Below are 22,177 nucleotides of genomic sequence, written 5' to 3'. Positions count from 1 at the left end.
GTCCATTTTCTTAACACCATTTGTTGAAGAAACTGTGTTTTTGTCATTGCATATTCTTCCCTACTTTGTCAAAGATTAACCAACCATATAACTGTGGGTTTGGTTCTGGGTTTTCTATTCTATTCCACTGATCTATGTGTTTTTTTTTTTTTTTTTTTTTTTTTTGTGCCAGTACCATACCATTGTGATTACTAACAGAGGGCCGTTTGTATTGTGATTTACATTTTGCAAGATATTTGCAAATATGTTGCCTCACATGTTCTTTTCTGGTAGAGATTATTTCCCTCCCTCCCCTCCCCTGCCATTTTACATACAGATGGAAGCATAGAGAACTTTTTTTTTTTTTCATTTATTTATTTGACAGAGAGAAATCACAAGTAGATGTGGGGCAGGCAGAGAGAGAGAGAGAGGGAAGCAGGCTCCCCGCTGAGCAGAGAGCCCGACGCGGGACCCGATCCCAGGACCCCGAGACCATGACCCGAGCCGAAGGCAGCGGCCTAAACCACTGAGCCACCCAGGCGCCCCAGCATAGAGAACTTTTAAGAAAAGTTCAGGGTCCCATAGCTGTAAGCAGTGAAACTGTCCAGAGCTGAACTGGAGTTGGAACTGGGGATCTTATTACCCTCTGGCTGGTCAGCAGGCTCCACAGAGGCAATACTGTAAAATGGTAGAAGAGTGGAGTCTGGAGCCTGACTGCCTGGGTTTATTCCCAGTGTTGCTCTTGACCTACTTTGAGCAATGTATTAGCTTAGGCTACCATAATAGCATACCACAGATGGGGTACCTTAAACAATAAAAACTTATTTTCTCATAGTTCTGGAAGCTAGAATTTCGAGATCAAGGTGTTGGCAGGATTAGTTCCTGGTGAGACCTTTCTTCTGGCTTGCAAAGGACCAAATACCCTCTCTCTGTGTTCCCACGTGTTAAAGGGAGAGTTTGATTATTTCTCTTCTCATAAGGGCATCAGTCCTATTGCATTAGGATCTCACCCTTATGGCCTCACTTAATCTTAATTACTTCCTGAAGTCTTTATCTCCAAATGCACTCACACTGGGGGATAGGCCTTCAACCTTGGAACCAATGCATAACAGGTAAGTTAACTTAGCACGCCCCCACCCACTTTGCCTCTCCTTACTCTTCTTGTGCTAAGTGGCGCTAACAGTAGTACTTGCCGTATTGTCATGAGAAATAAATGAGAGGGTGCGTGTGAGGTGCTTTGATGAAATCCAGGCCTGGCGTGTAGGCATGCCATGGGCCTGGGTTACTACACACTTTGTAAAACCAATTTTGACTTTTTATTTGTTACTTCTTTTTTTCTTTCTTTCTTTCTTTTTTTTTTTTTTTAAGATTTTATTTATTTGAGAGAGAGACAGTGAGAGAGAGCATGAGAGGCAAGAAGGTCAGAGGGAGAAGCAGACTCCCCATGAAGCTGGGAGCCCGATGGGGACTCGATCCCGGGACTCCGGGACTGTGACCTGAGCTGAAGGCAGTTGCCCAACCAAATGAGCCACCGAGGCGCCCCTATTTGTTACTTCTTACTATGCCCCGCATCTCCAGACATTTTGGACAGTTAGCAAACTCACTACCTATTCTTCCTTCAGAAAATGATCATGAATACAAGCAAAATACTTAATCTCCCCAAAAGTATATGCTGAATTGTTCAGAATTTCCTTTTTTTTTTTTTTTTTTTTTTGGTATACAAACATAGATATAGCTCTTGTTTTGTCATAGAACTTTCCTGCTTTGTCCTGTCTCCATACCACTACACCTCTCCCCTTTATCTGGCAACATGTCCCAAGAGTACTGAGACAATAATTAGTGAGAGATTTCTTCAATGCACAGAACTTTCTTTCTCTATTTTATAACTAAATCCTACGTTCTAGCCAATGTCAACTTTTTCCAGCTAAGCAACTTTGGGAATATTAGGCCAAGCTATTAAGAGTATCAATGGATATGACCAAGAAGGAGAAGGAAAGAAAAGAGTGATAATTAAAGATAAAAAGAATAATATTTTGCCAAAATCATGGGTCTGTAAAGACTAAAGATAGTGTTCTAGAAAGAACCTGAAAAATGTAAGTTATTATTACTTTATTCATAATCCTCTAAGTACTTCATCTTAGCTAGAGTTTATGTTTTTAGCATTACGATGTATCCACGTCCAAATGAAAAATACTGCCATTCTGATACCTCTTTGGAACCTTGCAATGGGTTACTTTTCCTCATCTTTTTAAATTTATTCTTTTATTATTATTATTATTTCTTTTGGTAAAGATTTTATTTATTTATTTGAGAGAGAGCATAAGCAGGGGGAGGGGCAGAGGGAGAAGGAGAAGCAGGCTCCCCATTGAACAGGGAGCCCATAGGGCTCAATCCTGGGACTCTGGGATCATGACCTGAGCCAAAGGCAGACAGACGTTTAACCAACTAAGCCACCCAGGCACCCTCAGTCATTTTTCTTCTTAGGGCAATCTCAAAAGTACATTTTGCGTAGCAAACTCCTACACAAGGTCAGTCACAGCATTGGCATGAACTTAAAGTGACCATTACACTACTCTGAAATTCCAACAGATGTGTATTACAAAAAGTTGTAAGAAGAGAAGCAAGGCCACTCACTTTATGCAAATATAAAAGTTAGCCTGGCATTTCAAAGTTCAGAAATCCCAAGACCACAGGAAATTAAAAAATGCCCAGTGGCCACCCCCCACCCCAACTCCTCGCCACTACCCCCACACCTAGGTCAAACAAAGTGCCCCTGTGTACATTCAGTTCTTTGAAAGGCACTCTTGAATTATTTTAAATTCTACTCTTTAAATTCAGGGACTGAGCTGGTTAATTCTCTTGATAAAAAGAAGGTAAAGCCTGCTCAAGGAGCCTGGAGGTGTTAAAAGTCTAGACTTGCCAAGCAAACAGTTTGGCTTATTTGCATTACAAAGCAGTTATTTAAAGAGGTCGCTCCTCCGGTTCACTTAAGTCTCTTCAGGATCATTAACTGCTTGAGAGAGCTGAGAAACAGAGTGAAGTGGAATAGCCATTTCCAGGTAAAACTGCTTCTTTTTCAGAAAGGAAAAATAAATAGAAAGCTCTCAGAGACTCTCACATTTCCTCAAAGGGAAAACGAAGTCCTATTTACAGAAAGCTCTCAGGAACAAAATGCTATGGAAAATAAGGCACAGAGCCATAGGCCAACCAGTATTTGTTGCATTCAGCAACAGGCCAGACTGTGGACCAGGTGCATTATGTGTTATTGCATTTAATTCTTCAAACACCCGTGACATGTGGTATTCTCAGCCCCGCTTGCCGGATGCAGAAAATTAGGCTCAGAGAGTTGCACTGATGGTCAAGATGGTTCAGACCTGAAATCTGTTCAGGAAGGGGTTGTGCTTTTTTCATATTGGGCAACGCCAGACCAAAAACTGGGAGAAGCTGTTGGTGTTAACCAGAGCGAACACCTCACAACTGACACACTTTCCCCTCCAATTTTTTACCTGCTCTTTTTTTCTTAAAAAGTTGGGTAAATTTCTTAAAAAAAATGAATATATTTTTTTTAATTTTTAATTTTTATAAACATATAATATATTTTTATCCCCAGGGGTAAAAGTGAATAATTTTACAGAGTGTTTAACATGGCAATAAATGAGAAAAATCAATATTATTACCCACTCTAAGAAAAATGATCGTCTCTCTATTGGTATCTTTCCTAGACCTATAGAATTATAGTTTGCATTATATCAGTGATCTGGGTGGCTCAGTTGGTTAAGTGTTGGACATCTGACACGATTTTGGCTCAGGTCATGATTCCCCACCTCAGGGTGGAGAAATAGAGCATGAGGTGGGGCTCGCTTTGCTGCCCCTCCCACCCCCAACATGCACCCATGCACTCTCTCTTTCAAAAAAAAAAAAAAAATATTTATACATTTGCATTATATAGAATTATGGGTTATAGGAGTTGGGGGGGGGCGGTTAAGAGTGATGGTAAGAAATAAACTTAAAGGCAACTATATCCAAACACCTTTGATTTAAATATGATACAGGTTATGTAATAAGATGGAGGCATATAGATCAATTTTTGGTTACATACTGAGCTAGATGAAGTCATGGAGTTGGTGCATTAGATTATCATTGACCTGGAAGAACTTGGGAGTTCCAGTATTCCACTTCGCCATTCCCTTTTTAGGCATTATAATCAAGAGGTCTGTTTGCTGCCTCACGGGGCCAAGGGTTGACAGCTTGGTTTTAAGAATCAGATTCTCTGCTGCCAAAAGAGCAGAGATTGTGAAAAATTGGATGCTATTTGTTACATAATGCAGATTTCATGGTAATTTTCATACATGAGCAAAAAAACACGGACAACTTGTTGAAACAAAGAGGAAGGAGTCAAGATTTGGAGTAGGAAGACCTGGCTTCAGGTCTCGGTTCTGGCCTCGCTGCCCATACCAGACTGGTCTGGCCTGAGCCTTGCTGATGGAATACTTGGAACAGAAATGCTAAATAAATGTTAACTATTTCTTCTTATTGTTAGATGTTCAAACAAAACCCCCTTACAACAATATCCCCTTTGACATGATCAAAGGCAAAGTCATATAATGCTGAACTGTATCATTGTCAAGATATGTCCTATGGAGTTGTTGCCTATCCCACAACACCCAGAATGTGTCCACCAGTTCAGTGGCTCAGTCATTAGATATGTAACCATTTTCTGTCATTTTTAGGCTCTGTAGGTAACTTCATAGAAATCTAATTTGATTTAGTTATATACTTACTGGTTTTTAGAATTAAAAGAAGTTACCTACAGAGCCTAAAAACCTACTTTCCGCCTTCCTTATGTCTGTCCCGTTCCTTCGCCTTCCCTTTCTTTCTCTTCCCTCCTCGTCCTCCCTTCTCTCCCTACACCTTTTGCTTTGCTTTCCCCTCTTCTGCCTCTACCCTACTTCTCTATCTCTCCCCGGTTTAGTCTCTGGCTGTCTCTCAGAAGCTGTGTTAGGCCTGGCTGAACACAGATACCCATCAGAAGCAGTCCCTACTCATAGTTCAAGAGGAGTGATAAGGTGACAGGTAAAGGTTCAAGTACCCTGATATTTTAGGGAAAAAGGAATTGAAGAGGTTCCCGTAATGTGAAATTTGAGCTGGACCCCATAGGATGGTTAGGGTCTAGCCTTATGAAGGCTTAAAGAGAGTAAAGAAGGACGTGTAATCCAGGCTGAGGAAGCTAAAGGAGCAAAGCCATGGAGGTGGGCTTCTCTTGAGGAAAATCAATGTAAGAGATTAGCTCCAACAACAAGTGTATCTTCTGCTCTTGTCCTTTTGCAGCAGCACCTGGTATACTCTTCTCCACAAATGTGGGTTTGGTGGAGACAATTCCTAGCTCTGATCTACATTCCTTAGGCATCAAATTATTTTTCAGGCTGGACTTCCCTTGCCTCCTTCCTAGCTCCTGAGGTGTCCCAGTCATCCTAGTGGATTTTATGCATAAGATTTACCCATTCCATGAAAGACTATGGACTCTGAAAAACAATCTGAGGGTTTTGAAGGGGCGGGGGGTGGGAGGTCGAGGTACTAGGTGGTGGATATTATAGAGGGCATGGATTGCATGGAGCACTGGGTGTGGTGCAAAAATAATGAATACTGTTATGCTGCAAATAAATAAATAAATAAATAAATAAAAGATTTACCCATTCCATTTAATTCTTTTGGACTTTGACATCGTTTTTAGTTGTTTAAAACTGTTAATGTAAAAATGATGAACATCTTTTTGCATAAATGTGGGTTTTTAAAAATATTTATGGTTGTTGTTTAGGGGTACATTTCTAAAAATAAAATTACAAGGTTATAAATATGATTTTAAAAAATAAATCATATGTAACTGTCAAATTTGCTTTGTTAAAGAGATCTCACTAACCTGTGGAGATGCCTCTCTAACAATACCTTTATCATTTTGAAAATATTTCCTATTTTTGTACATAAACTATGGATCTTCATTGTTTTCACCGGATTTCTATTACTTATTAACCCAACCTTCGATATTCACATTTCACCTTTTTGTCTTTTCTGAATTGTTATTTCAGTTTTACTTTCAGTGTTTGTCTTCTAGTTTGCACCAACAAAGTATTAACCCTTCATTGTATATGTTACAAATACTTGCCTGTCATATTTTTCTTGTAATTTACATATAAGAGTAAAACTTTTTTAATGCTTACATTGTAAAATAAATCAGTCTTGTTTTTTATGAAAAAAAAAAGATTTGCTCATTCTAGATAATAACCACAGTTATTACTGTGTCTGTCTCTGAGGTACCATTGTAGTACTTGTTACTCAATCCAGCGCTACTCATTCTATTTTCATTCTGTGATGAAGTCAGCAGTGAACTTCAAAGGAAGAGGTTTCAGTTAAGATCATGAAGGAAGGTACCTTCTTGAATCCTACCTATGCTAACCTTTTGACAGTTACCTTTGGGCGCCTTCAATCCATGCATTCAGTCACGGACAAACATCCATTCATTCACTTTCACTGGGCAGGTCACAGTTCTCCACATGGACAGGGATATAAGGGACAATAAAACATGTTTTCTACCTTCCAGTGGTCTAGGTGAACTAAGAGAATACAAAGCAAACACTGATTAAGATGGAACTGGAGGGGGTTATGCTAAGTGAAATAAGTCAAGCAGAGAAAGACAATTATCCTATGGTTTCACTCATATGTGAAACATTAAGAATAGCACAGAGGGCCACAGGGGAAGTAAGGGAAAACTTAATGGGAAGAAATCAGTGCTGGAGACAAACCATCGGAGACTCTGGACTCTGGGAAGCAAACTGAGGATTTCAGAAAGGAGGGAGGTGGGGGGATAGGGTAATGATGTGTTGGGTATTCAGGAGGGCACGTGTTGTGATGAGCACTGGTTGTTGTACACAATTAATGAGTCCTTGAACACTACACCAAAAACTAATGATGTACTATACAGTGGTTAACTGTATAGTTTAAATAATAATTTAAAAAAATAAGAAAGTGATTAGGAGCACAAGAGAGGGCAGTTAGGATCTTCTGGAGTAAGGATAGTGGTAGTCCCCTACCCCCAAATGGTGTTACAGGGGCTGACCTGGAAGAGGTAGAATCGAAGTTAGGTCTGGAAGTCCTGGGATGCTTTGACTGATCTGGTTTCCCCATCCTCAGAAACCCACAGAAGCCCTTTAGAGTGCTTGCTTTTTGCCTTTTTTTTCCCCCTTTGTGAAAATTCGCATCTGGCTGTGGCCTCACGGGTTGAAGGGTAAGAGGGAAAACTAGCTCTTTTCTGGGAATCTACCTCCCTACCCTTGAATTTTGTTATACAGGGCATTGCCTCATAGTCACATCCAGATTCTTCAATAAATGATAACAGGCTTTTTCCTTCAAGGCTTTCTATCTACTAGTGTTCAAGGGCATGTGATTTTGTGTAGAATGTTTATTAACTCCAAAAACTTGCAGGATTATAATAAAATGATGTTTCCTATGTTGAATTTTAGCCTTATGACTTCTCTCATCTTCATGGGGGTTTTGGTGTCTATTTCCTCAGGATGAATTCCAAACTTACTCACGGAAAAAGGTAATGTGGATCCACCTGTCATCATTAAACAGCGAGTTAGGTGTCACTCCTGACCACCCTGTCATTACAGATGAGGAGTACATCATAAACAGAGCCATCAGAAAGCCAGACCTAAAGGTAAGTAAACTATGGTAACTGCTGATGCTAGAGACATGTAATCGTTCTTCCCCAAAATATAAGTTTAGATTCTCCACTGTGCCAATCCTCTACAGTATGCATAGAACGTTATAAAGAACATGCACTTTGGAGGTAGACAGAGCTGAGTTCAAATCTCAGCTTCATCTTTTTAAACAGTACAGCCTTGGATCTGTTACTAAGTTCTGTTGAACCTGTTTTCTCATGTATGGAATGCTGATGACAATGCCTACCTCTACTGTTCATTGATGACATTCAATAAGTTAAGGAATACAAAGAATAATACGGTGCCAGGTGCACAGTAGATGCTCAGTACACATTAGCTCTTAGTACCATCAGAGCTTGTGTGATAATGTATGAAACAGGGTTTCTCTTACTTAAAGGTAATTGCCCAGAAACATCCTAGGGTCTTTTCTTATGTCTTCAAAATGACCTTATTTTGAGTTCTGTCTTTCAAAAATGTATTTGGTTACTCCCTGTTCTCCATATTAAATTAATACTACCTGGATTATGACTAGCTAACATTCATAATAAAGGCATAGTTTATAAGACAACTATTTTCTCTTAAATTTATGTATGTGTAGACAGCTGTTTAGTTTTATGAGCTCAAGGTCAATTTTTAAAAATAATAAAAGTCAATTGCTGAGCAGTTTCTCTATTGTCAATTGTTATCATCCAGTTGTCTTAATTTCCTAAAAAAACAAAAACAAAAGAGGTCAAACACCTTCAACTAACACCTTCAACTAACAGGTGGTCATTCACCTGGGTAAGTAGGCATCCCAAATCAATTTTATGTACCTGAGATTGTTACTGACCTCCACCTTTTCTAATTGCATCAAACAAATAAGTGGACAACAAGATGAAGAAATGCTTAAATAATCAAAATGTAAAGATGGGACAGAGGTTTTGAAATGGAAAGCCCTGGCCCCAGGCTTGATATCTTCATTTACCACATATGGCTTAGAGAGTTTGGGTAATTACTGCCTCTCTGAGCCTTGAGCTTCTTGCTTATAAAATGAGAGCAATAACTCCTGTGCCTGTTTCTCAGGCCGTTGTAAACTTAAGATGAGATATTAAGGTGATTTGTGAACCGTCCTAAGCTACATTCATAAAGGACAGAAACTTTCCCTGAAATTGAGGGAGGTTCCACAGGCTCAGCCATGACAATACTGAATGGGATAGTGAGAAGAGCAACAGTACGGACAGGACAACCATTCAGGCCCTGCAGGGAGAGTTTGGAGACCTGCTGCAAAAGAGCTCTGTCAGGCGTGCAAGTGCAGGCGAAGAGGAGACTCTAAGGATTATTGTGGGAATCACAGGCAAAAGGAAAACCCAGTGCTTAACCTGTTAAACAGGATGCTCTCACAACGTGTTCCAACAACAAATGAGGAGCAGGAAGCCTGGGGAGAGACAAGGTTCCTGATTCTGAGAAGAAAGATGACAATCACCCCACTGCATACCCCTGATGTCCTAATTACTATTTCCTGGTCTGAAGTTCCAGGAAACGGGCAAAGAAACTTCACCCCATGCAAATATTGTACTTCACATCCTCTTACTTGCGTCCAGAGCCTCTGAATGGGATAAGGGAAGCAGAGAGACTCCAGGCAGAAATGATTCCTGCTAGGGGAATGTTAAAGATATTTGAAAGGTCTTTGATGGGATCATTCTTCTCACTCTGTGATGAATGGACTCAAGAAATTATCAGGAGATAATGGAGCTTTCTATTTTTTGGCCTGAGGTAAAATTTACCAGTAACCTCTTTATTCTCCGTTATTGCTGCCTTCACCTGTTAATGTTCTGTGTCCATTATATTTTATTAGCTTCTCAATCTCAGTGTGGATTTAGGCTCCCTAATGGAGCAGGGCCCTCACATTCTCCCATAGCTTGCCCTTTAAACATGTTCTAACTCAGAATTTTGAACCTAGGGAATTAATAAAGGAGGCAACCCTCACTTTCTTCAGCTTGAATCTTGGCAGTGATGGGATTTTTCAGATCTTCTTCTGAGACTTGTTTGAACATTATATCCTTTGAGAGACTGGACTTTGGAGCCAGATGGGTTTGGGTTCAAATTTGACCCTGGCCTCTGAATAAGTGTGTTCTTGGGCAAATGATTTAATCAAAATGAACTTCAGGGATGAAGGATGGAGTAAAGGTGAAAGTAATGCCTGTTGTGCCAGAGGATGATGAACAAGACTAAAGAGAATGTGTGAAAGGCCCCCAAGTCCTCAACAGACAGTAGCTGTGAGTACAGTCCAGCTCTGTTTACAGAATTACAGGGACTGAACAAGAATGGCAAGTGTGAGGCAGGAAGTGTGAAGTCTCAACATGGGCCATGACTGCCTTCATGTACTTTTTCTTTACTCCATCTTGAAGCTTGTGAAGGAAGAATCACTCCCAGTGGCAGTGCACTCTAACTTTATAGATTAAAAATCAATTGGAAAGTAGGATTTAGTTTTTAAAGTTATTTTGCAATGAGTCTTGCTGAAATAAGTCCATTCTGTAAAATAAAACATACAGCATTTAACACTCTTACTGGGTAACTATGAATGTGTGTGTGTGTGCACATCCATGTGCACACACATATATTTATTGAACAGTGTTGAGATTCATTTAGTGTAACCCAGGTGTTGAAGTTTAGGGATTTAACCTCTATTTCTAGTTGTCATGTTGTTGTACAAAGCATTCATTCACTTATTTACAAAAAAAAATTTGTTGGACCCTTATTATATTTCAGCTATATGCTCTACCAGTTCTAGAATTTATCTAACCTTTATATGGACTATCCTATTTATGGGTCTAGAACATACTCAGAAGAGCTACCATGGATAATAGGCTCAATTGCCTCAATTTATTCATGGGGAAACTTAGGCGTAGAAAAATTTACTTGAATTTCTCAAGGACATAATTATCAGAGAAGCTGTAAAAGGAAGAACACCATTTCTCAACTTTGCACATTAGAACTATCCGAAGAAAATTTAAGAGTATTTATGGACAGGTTGCAACCCAGACAAATGAAATAGGAATTACCTGGGGGTGGAACCCAACATTAGTATTTTTAAAAGCTTGCTAGTTAATTCCAGTGGGCAAAATGAGGTTATAAGCATGGCTCCATAACCGTATGACAGTCTTGCTTTGTGTTCAGTTGCATCAGTTACATCACTAGGTGACAGAGATTCAGATGTGCATATAAAGTTGCTTAAAGAAATTCAGAAACAAGAATGCCTAATTGCCATCAGCAAGAACCTTACTTTCCCTTCTTACTGCCCACTCCCTTAGACCCTCACTTCCTGGAGCACATTTTCTTGCAATAGCTTGCTCACTGTCTTCTAGAACCTGCTCCCTGTCTGATCTTTGTCATTGTCTCCTCTGTAGTTCTCTCTGCAAGTCCATTGTCTACAAGAAAATGCCCTAGATACCTCATCCTAGCATTTAAGGCTGTACGCTCTTTATTAATTTATCTTTATCTTTCTAGACTCATTTTCCAGTCTGGAGTCAAATGGGGCCACTCATTTGTCCCTCCCCATGACTAACTTGTGCATAATCTCTTTGAAATGCCCCTTTTCCTTCTCATTTGAGCAAAAGTCTTCCAACTCTTCAGGGCTGCAGCTCAGATGTCATCTCCTTCATGATGCCTTCAGACATCTGTCCTCTCTATATTTCTACATTTCAGTACTACAAATTTTACTTTATTGTATTTTTATTTGTTTGACATGTATATGTTTGACTGTATGGTATAGTTTTCTCTCTCTGTTTTTTTTGAGATTGATTTTTATTTATTTGAGGGAGAGAAAGAGAGAGAAAGAGGGAATGCATGAGCAGAAGAAGGAGGGTTACAGGGAGAGGAAAAGAGAATCTCAAGTAAACGCCAACCTCAGAGCAGAGCTTTACCTGGGACTCTACCACCTCACAATCCTGAGGTCGGGGCCCTGAGATCACGCCCTGAGCCCAAACCAAGAATCGGCCACTTAACCGACTGCACCACCCAGGTGTCCCTAGTTTTCTCATTTGTAACATTTTTTCACTTGTTGGATTATCAAATAGTGGAATGCAGAGACTAAGTTTTAGTCACATGCTTATCCATATAGTAGGCCCATGATACACACTGACTGAATAACCTCTAATAGAGAAGGCCACTTGTGTTATTAGGGAAGGTTGGGGTAAGTTAGGAAAGGATCATTTTAAGTATATTAGGGCTCTATCCTTGCTTCTTCCCCAGATGCTTCTTTAGCTACTGAACTGCTATGTATTTACAAATCCTTAAACTAGAGACTTTCTTAGTACTTTTCTTTTGCAGGTGAGATGCATAAAAGTGCAGAAAATAAGATATGTTTGGAACAACTTAGAAGGACAGTTCCAGAAAATTGGGTAAGTTGTTTTGGCAGTTTCATTCAAAAGAGAAATTTATCTCAAAAATATTATTTCTAAATATGTCTTTCTCATTATTGTTATTTCAGTTGTTTGGAAGACTGGCTCAGTTCTGCCAAGATACATCTAAAATTTGGATCAGGTCTAACAAAAGAAGAACAAGAGATTAGGTACCATGCCTCCTGTTACCTACATCAGCTCCAAAAGACAGTTACCATTAGCAACTAGAGAGCCCAACACATCGTTATCTTAGCTGGTCAATATCAGAAAACCTTGTAATGCTCTATTCAGTATGGTTAAATTAAATGCATGCACATATATTTTTTCACTTCATTAGAGCAACCTTGTCAGGGAGGTAGAACAAATGTCCTTATCCTCCCAGTGTAACACATGAGAAATCTGAGACTCACAGAGGTATGATGGCCCTAACAAGGTCACACAGATGGAAGGTGGAAGAAGAAGAGGAAGGGAACAGTGTGGAATGTTTAGAATCTCTCAAAATCTCACTGTGTGGTTTTGAGCCAGTAACCTCTCATCTCTGGGATTTGGTTGCCTAATTATTAATAAGGCAAGGAGGATCCTATAAAGTTCTTGCTGGTCCTAAGTTTCTATGATTCTCACATTTTCCTCCACCCTGTTTCTTAGTAATTGGAGGACCTAGAGCCTTGCCATCAGCATTACTTAGAAACTTGTTAGAAATTCAGAATCTGGGGGCACCTGGGTGATGCTGGATAAGCATCTTCCTTCAGTTCAGGTCATGATCTCAGGGTCCTGGGATCAATTCCTGCATCGGGCTCCCTGCTCACTGGGAAGCCTGATTCTCCCACTCCTCTCTGCTGCTCCCCTTGCTTGTGATCTCTCTCTCTCTTTGTCAAATAAATAAATAAAATCTTAAAAAAAAAAAAAAGAAATGCAGAATCTTAGACCATGCATCATCCTTATTGAATTAGAGTCTTCACATTAACAAGATCATGAAGTCATCGGTATGAACATTAAAGTTCAGGAGGCACTGCTCTAATGTATTTGCCCAATCTATTTGAACTGAAAGTCTATACAGAAGGCAAGGAGAGAGTGGTTGGTGTTCCCAACAGCAAAATAGCTCTTAATCGGTCATTGCTCTGCATAATCATAGATACATAGCTCTAGGTTTTCTTTTCTTTAATTTTATTTTATTTTATTTATTTATTTATTTATCAGAGAGAGAGAGAGGGAGAGAGCAAGCACAGACAGACAGAATGGCAGGCAGAGGCAGAGGGAGAAGTAGGCTCCCTGCCGAGCAAGAGGCCCAATGTGGGACTTGATCCCAGGACGCTGGGATCATGACCTGAGCCGAAGGCACCCGCTTAACCAACTGAGCCACCCAGGCGTCCCAGCTCTAGGTTTTCAATTAAAGAGCTATATAACTGTGTGCGAGAGCTATTGAGATCCCAACAATTTTTCTTTCTTTTTTAAATTTATTTTTTTATTTTTTATTAACATACAATGTATTATTTCCCCCACAGGTATAGGTCTGTGAATCATCAGGCTTACATATTTCACAGCACTCACCATAGCACATACCCTCCCCAATGTCCATAACCAAGCTACCCTATCCCTCCGCCACCCAACCAATCCCCCAGTAAACCTCAGTTTTTTCCTGAGATTTAGAGTCTCTTATGGTTTGTCTCCCTCCTGATCCCATCTTGCTTCATTTTTTCCCTCCCTATCCCCCACGACTCCCTGCCCTGCCTCTCAAATTCCTCATGTGAGAGAGATTATATGATAATTGGCTTTCTCTGATTGACTTATTTCGCTTAACATAATACCCTCTAGTTTCATCCACATCATTGCAAATTCAAGATTTCATTTTTTTGATGGGCTGCATAATGGTCCATTGTGTATATACACCACATTGTCTTTATCCCTTCATCTGCTGATGGACATCTATGTTTTTTCCATAGTTTGGCTATTGTGGACATCACTGCTAGAAGTCTCTGTGTGCACTTGCCCCTTTGGATCCCTACATTTGTTATCTTTAGGGTAAATACTCAGTAGTGTGATTGCTGGATTGTAGGGTAGCTCTATTTTCAATGTTTTGAGGAACCTCCATGCTGTTTTCCAGAGTGACTGCACCAGCTTGCATTCCCACCAACAGTGTAGGAGGGTTCCCCTTTCTCTGCATCTTCGCCAACATCTGTCATTTCCTGACTTGTTAATTTTAGCTGTTCTGACTGGTGTGAGGTGGTGCCTCACTGTGGTTTTGATTTGTATTTCCCTGATGCCGAGGGATGTTGAGCACTTTTTCATGTGTCTGTTGGCCATTTGGATGTCTTCTTTGCAGAAATGTCTGTTCATGTCTTTTGCCCATTTCTTGATTGGATTCTTTGTTCTTTGGGTGTTGAGTTTGATAAGTTTATTATAGATTTTGGATACTAGCCTGTTATCTGATATGTCATTTGCAAATATCTTCTTCCATTCTGTCATTTGTCTTTTGATTTTGTTGACTGTTTCCTTTGCTGTGCAAAAACTTTTGATCTTGATGAAGTCCCAATAGTTCATTTTTGCCCCTGCTTCCCTTGCCTTTGGCGATGTTTCTAGGAAGAAGTTGCTACAGCTGAGGTCGAAGAGGTTGTTGCCTGTGTTCTTCTCAAGGAATTTGATGGATTCCTTTTTCACATTGATATCTTTATCCATTTTGAGTCTATTTTTGTGTGTGGTGTCCACACACAAAATGGTTCAGTTTCATTCTTTTGCATGTGGCTGTACAATTTTCCCAACACCATTTGTTGAAGGGACTGTCCTTTTTCCATTGGACATTCGTTCCTGCTTTGTCAAAAACTAGTTGACCATAGAGTTGAGGGTCCATTTCTGCGCTCTCTATTCTCTTCCACTGATCTATGTGCCTGTTTTTGTGCCAGTACCATACTGTCTTGATGACTACAGCTTTGTAATAGAGCTTTAAGTCTGGAATTGTGATGCCACCAAATTTGGTTTCCTTTTTCAACATTCCTTTGGCTATTCAGGGTCTTTTCTGGTTCCATATAAATTTTAAGATTAGTTGTTCCATTTCTTTGAAAAAAAAAAAAAGGTTGGTATTTTGATAGGGATTGAAATAAATGTGTAGTTTGTTTTAGGTAGCATAGACAGTTTCAAAATATTTGTTTTTGCAGTCCATGAGCATGGAATGCTTTTCTATTTCTTTGTGTCTTCCTCAATTTCTTTCATGTTTACTTTATAGTTTTCTGAGTACAGATTCTTTGCTTCTTTGGTTAGGTTTATTCCTAGGTATCTTATGGTTTTGGGTACAATTATAAATGGGATCGACCCCTTAATTTCTCTTTCTTTTGTCTTGCTATTAGTGTATAGAAATGCAACTGATTTCTGTGCATTGATTTTATATCCTGATACTTTACTGAATTCCTGTATGAGTTCTAACAGTTTTGGAGTGGAGTCTTTTGGGTCTTTCACATAAAGTAACATTTCATCTGCAAAGAGTGAGAGTTTGACTTCTATGCCAATTCAGATGCCTTTTATTTCTTTTTGTTGTCTGATTGCTGAGGCTAGGACTTCTAGTACTATGTTGAATAGCAGTGGTGATATTGGACATCCATGCATGTTCCTGACCTTAGGAGAAAGCTCTCAGTTTTTCCCCATTCACAATGATATTTGTAGTGGGTTTTTCATAAATGGCTTTGATGATATTGAGGTATGTACACTCTATCTATACACTGTGAAGAGTTCTGATCAAGAAAAATGCTATATTTTGTCAAATACTTTTTCAGCATCTATTGAGAGTATCATATGGTTCTTGTTCTTTCTTTTATTAATGTATTTATCACATTGACTGATTTGTAGATGTTGAACAAAACTTGCAGCCCAGGAATAAATCCCACTTGGTTGTTGTAAATAATCCTTTTAAGGTACAGTTGGATCCTATTGGCTAGTATTTTGGTGAGAATTTTTGCATCTATATTCATTAGGGATATTGGTCTGTAATTCTCCTTTTTGATGGGGTCTTTTTCTGGTTTGGGGATTAAGGTCATAAAAGGAGATTAGGGGTACCTGGGTGGCTCAGTGGGTTAAGCCTCTGCCTTCAGCTCAGGTTATAATCTCAGGGTCCTGGGATCGAGCCCCACATTGGGCTCTCTGCTCAGTGGGGAGCCTGCTTCCCCCACCTCTCTCTCTGCCTGTCTTTTTGCCTACTTGTGATCTCTTTCTGTCAAATAAATAAATAAATTAAAAAAAAAAAATAAAAGGAGTTTAAAAGTTTTCCTTCCATTTCTATTTTTTGGAACAGTTTCAGGAGAACAGGTATTAATTCTTCCTTAAATGTTTGGTAGAATTCCCCTTGAAGCCTTCTGGCCCTGGGCTCTTGTTCGTTGGGAGATTTTTAATGACTGCTTCAATCTCCTTACTGGTTATGGGTTTGTTCAGGTTTTCTACTTCCTCCTGGATCAGTTTTGTTAGTTTATATGTCTCTAGGAATGCATCCATTTCTTCCAGATTGCTAAATTTGCTGGTGTATAGTTGCTTATAATATGTTCTTATAATTGTTTGTATTTCTTTGGTATCGGTTGTGATCTCTCCTCTTTCATTTATGGTTTTATTAATTTGGGTCCTTTCTCTTTTCTTTTTGATAAGTGTGGCCAGGGGTTTATCACTCTTATTAATTCTTTCAAAGAACCAGCTCCTAGTTTTGTTGATTTTTTCTACTGTTTTTTTTTTGGTTTCTATTTCATTGGTTTCTCCTCTGATCTTTATTACTTCTATTCTTCTGCTGGGTTTAGGCTTTCTTTGGTGTTCTTTCTCCAGCACCTTTAGATGTAGGGTTAGGTTATGTACTTGAGACCTTTCTTGTTTCTTGAGAAAGGCTTGTATCGCCATATACTTTCCTTTCAGGATTGCCTTTGCTGTGTCCCAACGATTTTGAATAGTTGTGCTTTCGTTTTCATTTGTTCCCATGAATTTTTAAAATTCTCCTTTAATTTCCTGGCTGGCCCATTTATTCTTTAGTAGGATGTTCTTTAGCCTCCATGTATTTGAGTTTTTTCCAACTTTTCTCTTGTGACTGAATTCTAGTTTCAAAGCATTGTGGTCTGACATTATGCAGGAAATGATCCCAATCTTTTGGTAATGGTTGAGACCTGATTTGTGACCCAGGATGTGGTCTATTCTGGAGAAGTTCCATGTGTACTAGAGAAGAATGTGTATTCTGTTGTTTTGGGATGGAATGTTCTAAATATATCTGTAATGTTCATCTTGTCCAGTATGTTATTTAAAGCTTTTATTTCCTTGTTGATCTTTTGCTTAGATCATCTGTCCATTTCAGTGATGGGGGGTGTTAAAGTTCCCTACTATTATTGTATTATTGTCGCTATGTTTCTTTGATTTTGTTATTAATTGGTTTATATAGTTGGCTGCTCCCATGTTAGGGGCATAGGTATTTAAAATTATTAGATCTTGTTGGACAGACCTTTTAAGTATGATATAGTGTCCTTCCTCATCTCTTATTATAGTCTTTGGCTTAAAATATAATTTATCTGATATAAGAATTGCCACCCCAGCTTTCTTTTGATGTCCATTAGCATGGTAAATTGTTTTCCACCCCCCTCACTTTAAATCTGGAGGTGTCTTTGGGACTAAAACGAGTTTCTTGTAGATTGAATATTGATGGGTCTTGTTTTTTTAATCCATTCTGATACCCTGTGTCTTTTGATTGTGGCATTTAGCTCATTTACATTTAGGGTAACTATTAAAAGATATGAATTTAGTGCCATTGTATTGCCTGTATGGTGACTGTTACTGTATATTGTCTCTGTTCCTTTCTGGCCTGTTACTTTTAGGCTCTCTTTTTGCTTAGAGGATGCCTTTCAATATTTCCTGTAGGGCTGGTTTGGTGTTTGCAAATTCTTTTAATTTTTGTTTTTCCTGAAAGCTTTTTATCTCTCCTTCTATTTTCAACAATAGCCTAGCTGGATATAGTATTCTTGGCTGCATATTTTTCTCATTTAGTGCTCTGAATATATCATTCCAGTCCTTTCTGGCCTGCCAGATCTCTGTGGATAGTTCTGCTACCAATCTAATAATTCCACTATTGTATGTTATAGACCTCTTGTCCTGAGCTGCTTTCAGGATTTTCTCTTTGTCACTGAGACTTGTAAGTTTCACTTTAAATGATGGGGTGTGGACATATTTTTATGGATTTTGAGGGGGCATTCTCTGTGCCTCCTGGATCCTGATGCTTGTTCCCTTTGCCAAATTAGCGAAATTCTCTGCTATAATTTGCTCTAATATACTTTCTGCCCCTCTCTTTCTTCTTCTTCTTCTGGAATCCCAATTATTCTAATATTGTTTTGTCTAATGATATCACTTATCTCTTGAATTCCCCTCCTATGCTCCAGTGGTTGTTTGTCTCTCTTTTGCTCAGCTTCTTTATTCTCTATTATTTGGTCTTCTATATCACTAATTCTCTCTTCTACCTCATTTATCCTAGCAGTAAGAGCCTCCATTTTTTATAGTGCCTCACTAATAGCGTTTTTTCAAAATTTCAACTTGGTTAGGTTTTAGTTCTTTTGTTTCTCCAGAAAAGGATTTTATTTCTCCAGAAAGGGATTCTCTAATATCTTCCATGCTTCTTTCATGCCCTGCTAGCACTTTGATAATCATCATTCTTAACTCTAGTTCTGACACATTACTAATGTCTGTATTGATTAGGTCCCTAGCCATTGGTACTTCCTCTTGTTCATTTTTTTTTTTTTGTGAGTTTTCCCATCTTGTCATTTTATCCAGATAAGAACAGATAAATGAGAAAACAAAATGCTAAAAAGGTAGCAATGACTCCAGAAAAATATACACTAACCAAATCAGAAGTGACCTAAAACTGTGGGGAGAAGAAAGGGGGAATAAAAGAAAAAAAAATATGTATATATATTGGACTGGTGAATATAATAGAGCCACACACTTGATTTTGGGTGTATTTTGGTCTCTTAGAAGAAACTCCTTCCCAAAATTTTAAAGAAAAAAAACTTATCTATATACAAAAATAAGGGAAACACAATGAAGGGATGGAATATGACTGTAAAGATGAAAATTAAAAAAGGATTCTAAAAAAGTAACTGATAAGAAGTTGGTTAAAAAAAAAAGAAAAAGGAGGAAAGAATGTGATCAGGATGGATACTAGAACAAAGCCATGTGCTAGATTTAGGGTATATATTGGTCTATTAGAAGAAACTCTATCCCAAAATTAAAAAAAAAAAACTTATATGTGTACAAAAAATAAGGTTAAATACAATGAAAGGATAAAATATGACCATAACAATGAAAATTTAAAAAGATTTTTAAAAGGCATTGATATGATAAAATAGTTATAAGAAAGAGAAAAATTCAAAAAATAGAAAAAGAATTTTTTTTTTTAAATTTAACTTTGAAAGACTAAAGATTCTTGGGGAAAAAAGCCATGAATTCAATGTGTTGCTTTTCCCTAGCTCTGGCATTCTGCAGTTCTCATTGATCAGTGAACTTGGTCTTGGCTGGATGTTCTTGATCTTCTGGGGAGGAGCCTGTTGTAGTGATTCTCAAATGTCTTTGCCTGAGGCAGAATTGCACTGCCCTTGCCAGGGGCCAGGCTAAGCAATCTGTTCCTTCAGTTCACTCTTGGTAGCTTTTTTTTTTTTTTTAAATATTTTATTTATTTGACAGAGCTAGAGATCACAAGTAGGTAGAGGCATGAAGAGACAGAGAAGGAAGCAGGCTCCCTACTGAGCAGAGAGCCTGATGCTCAATCCCAGGACCCTTGGGATCATGACCTCAGCTGAAGGTAGAGGCTTAATCCAGTGAGTCTCTCTGGCTCCCCTCTTGGTAGCTTTTGTTCCTGAATGCTTTCCATAGAGCTTTGAAGGATGGGAGTGAAAATGTTATCCTCCCACTCCTCAGTGCACCCTCAGAGAAAAGCAGTCAATCACTCCCTCTCCCTGGTCCCCGGCTGGGCTTCGTACTCACCTGGCCTGTGACTGAGCATTTCTGTCTATGGTGCACAACCCGGTTTGGAGTCTCCAAACCCAGCAGATTCCTGCAGTGTGCTCCCGCACTGCTCCTTTCAGAGGAGGAAGGAAGGGATCTCTCCAGATCTGCCACTTGTGGGGTAGCTGCTTGAAGAGCAGTGGTCCGACTGTGCATTGGATCACACTTTAAGGTAACCTCGAGCTGAGAGACCACTCCTTGTCTCCATCTCTCCAGCTGGCTTCCCTGTTCTGATACCTGGAGGCTCTGCCACACTCAGACATCCCTAGTCTCTCTGTGACCCTGAGGGTTCTGAGACCACATTGTCCCCAGAGGGCTCCACCCCCTGCTTAGCTTCTGGAGAGATGTCCTTCAGGGGAGCCTACTTCTAAAAGTTCTGATTTTGTGCACTGCTGCTCTCTCACTTCCCAGGAGCAGGCCCCTCCCCCTGTATGTTGCTTTGGATTCACTTCTCCACATGTCCTACCTTCCAGAAAGTGCTCAATTTTCTGTTGCTAGAATTCCTGCTCTTTTTCTCTTCAATCTCCTGTTGAGTTTGTAGGTGTTCAGAATGGTTTGATAACTATTTAGCTGAACTCCTGGGACCTGACGATACTTAGGTCTCCTACTCCTCTGCTATCTTGCCGGCAGCCTAATGTCCCCAACATCTTTTCTTAAAACAAATTCTGCAGCTTCCCACAGCTGAACAAGTGTAGGAAGGTAAAACGATTTTCTTGTAATTATCCCTCCATCCCACATCCACAGAGGCAAAGTTGGGGACAGAGTTGAGAGAGTGCCAATCTCGAAACTACCTTAATGAGGCAATGGCTAAATTAAATACCCAAATTGCCATCAGGGAAATATTTAGACCTGAGGAAGAGTCAATTCAACAGATGCAAAAAGATCAAGTTTATTGTTTTTGGCCTTGGGTACTCTCCCCTTCCTCACTTATTTTGAAAAGGACGGGGACATTATGTAACAAGGGGGACTTTTGTTGATTGTGAGAGAGTGAAAAGAACTTTTCATGAACAAGTAAAAAGTGGGTTTCATTTTTATTATTAATAACTAACTGATCTATGATTTCTCTCTGTAGGAGGTTAATATGTGGGCCTAATACTATTGATGTTGAAATCACACCAATTTGGAAACTACTCATCAAGGAGGTAATCAGTACTTTCTCTTCATCCTGGCTGGAGAATAAAGGAATTCAGTTCTAGTTAAAAGATCAGGAATGCTACTTGTCAATACATAACTGTAATTTGGGATATTTAAAAAAAAAATACGAAGTATAGTTTCTTCATATCTCTCTTCTACTCTTTTTCTCAGAGACCATCTTTTGTACATGTTGCCTGATATAGTATAAGATATGATGCTGATGTATCCACTTATCCTTTTATAACTGGATAAACATACATTTCTTCTCTTTCTTTCCTTTTTAATCCTATGTTTCTTAGTCTGTCTCAAATTTGTCAAACTGAAATAATAATTAAAAATTTAAAAAACTCAGAACTTTTCTTATGAACACAATATACAATTTCCTCAACATCTAGAATTATAGGAAGAAAAACATCTGCTTGGACTTACTAGTTTTCTCCATCTCAATGTGTGTGTGGGAGGAGAAAAAGGACTTAAACATCATTTGATGAGTTGAATTTTTCCTCTTTGACTCTACTACTGGGCTTATTTTTCACTTAGCCATGATTATTATGAAACTATAACTGTACAGCTGTACTCTGGGTCTTTTCTTGTACTTCACTACTTCCTTTATAAAAAACATACTAAATTCAAGGTACTTTCTGAATATTTCTAGCAAGTTTTCTTTCAGGAATGGAAGGAAGCAAAAGAAACTGAAAGGAAATGTTTCTGTGTGTTCCTTCCCTAACCAGAGTCAAGGAATAATGTTCCCATCCTAAACAAATAGAAAGAAACTAGAAAGTATTGGAGTAAGGGCACAAAAAGTCTTAAACCAAAACAGGCTAACGACTGTTGCAGTTAGCCTCTCCTTTCTCCACAGTGTTCTAGATATTCAGTGACAAGTTTCCCACTTTCAGCTTGGCTCTCTACTTATGAGCAATTGTGGTCTTCAACTTAGCCATTAATCTAAGGTATTTTGATGGCTTTGAAGAT

At 39.0% G+C, this 22,177-nt stretch overlaps 1 protein-coding gene across 5 annotated transcripts in view; it reads left to right on the top strand.

Annotated features, from left to right (window-relative positions):
- Positions 1–22,177, top strand: part of ATP13A4 (ATPase 13A4) — a 126,367-nt gene that overhangs the window by 39,711 nt on the left and 64,479 nt on the right. For all 5 annotated transcript variants that reach the window (XM_004745283.3, XM_045088728.1, XM_013052609.2 and 2 more), the window contains exons 3-6: positions 7,544–7,690; positions 12,003–12,073; positions 12,163–12,243; positions 21,144–21,213. In XM_004745283.3, the coding sequence (XP_004745340.1) occupies positions 7,544–7,690; positions 12,003–12,073; positions 12,163–12,243; positions 21,144–21,213 (369 nt within the window). The remainder of the gene's footprint in view (positions 1–7,543; positions 7,691–12,002; positions 12,074–12,162; positions 12,244–21,143; positions 21,214–22,177) is intronic.

The sequence above is a fragment of the Mustela putorius genome, unplaced genomic scaffold (assembly GCF_011764305.1).
Source record: "Mustela putorius furo isolate JIRA1106 unplaced genomic scaffold, ASM1176430v1.1 tig00003834_pilon_pilon_pilon, whole genome shotgun sequence".
Taxonomy (NCBI): Eukaryota; Metazoa; Chordata; class Mammalia; order Carnivora; family Mustelidae; genus Mustela; species Mustela putorius.
The sequence above is the reverse complement of the archived record's forward strand: the minus strand, read 5'-3'. Positions and strand labels throughout refer to the sequence as shown.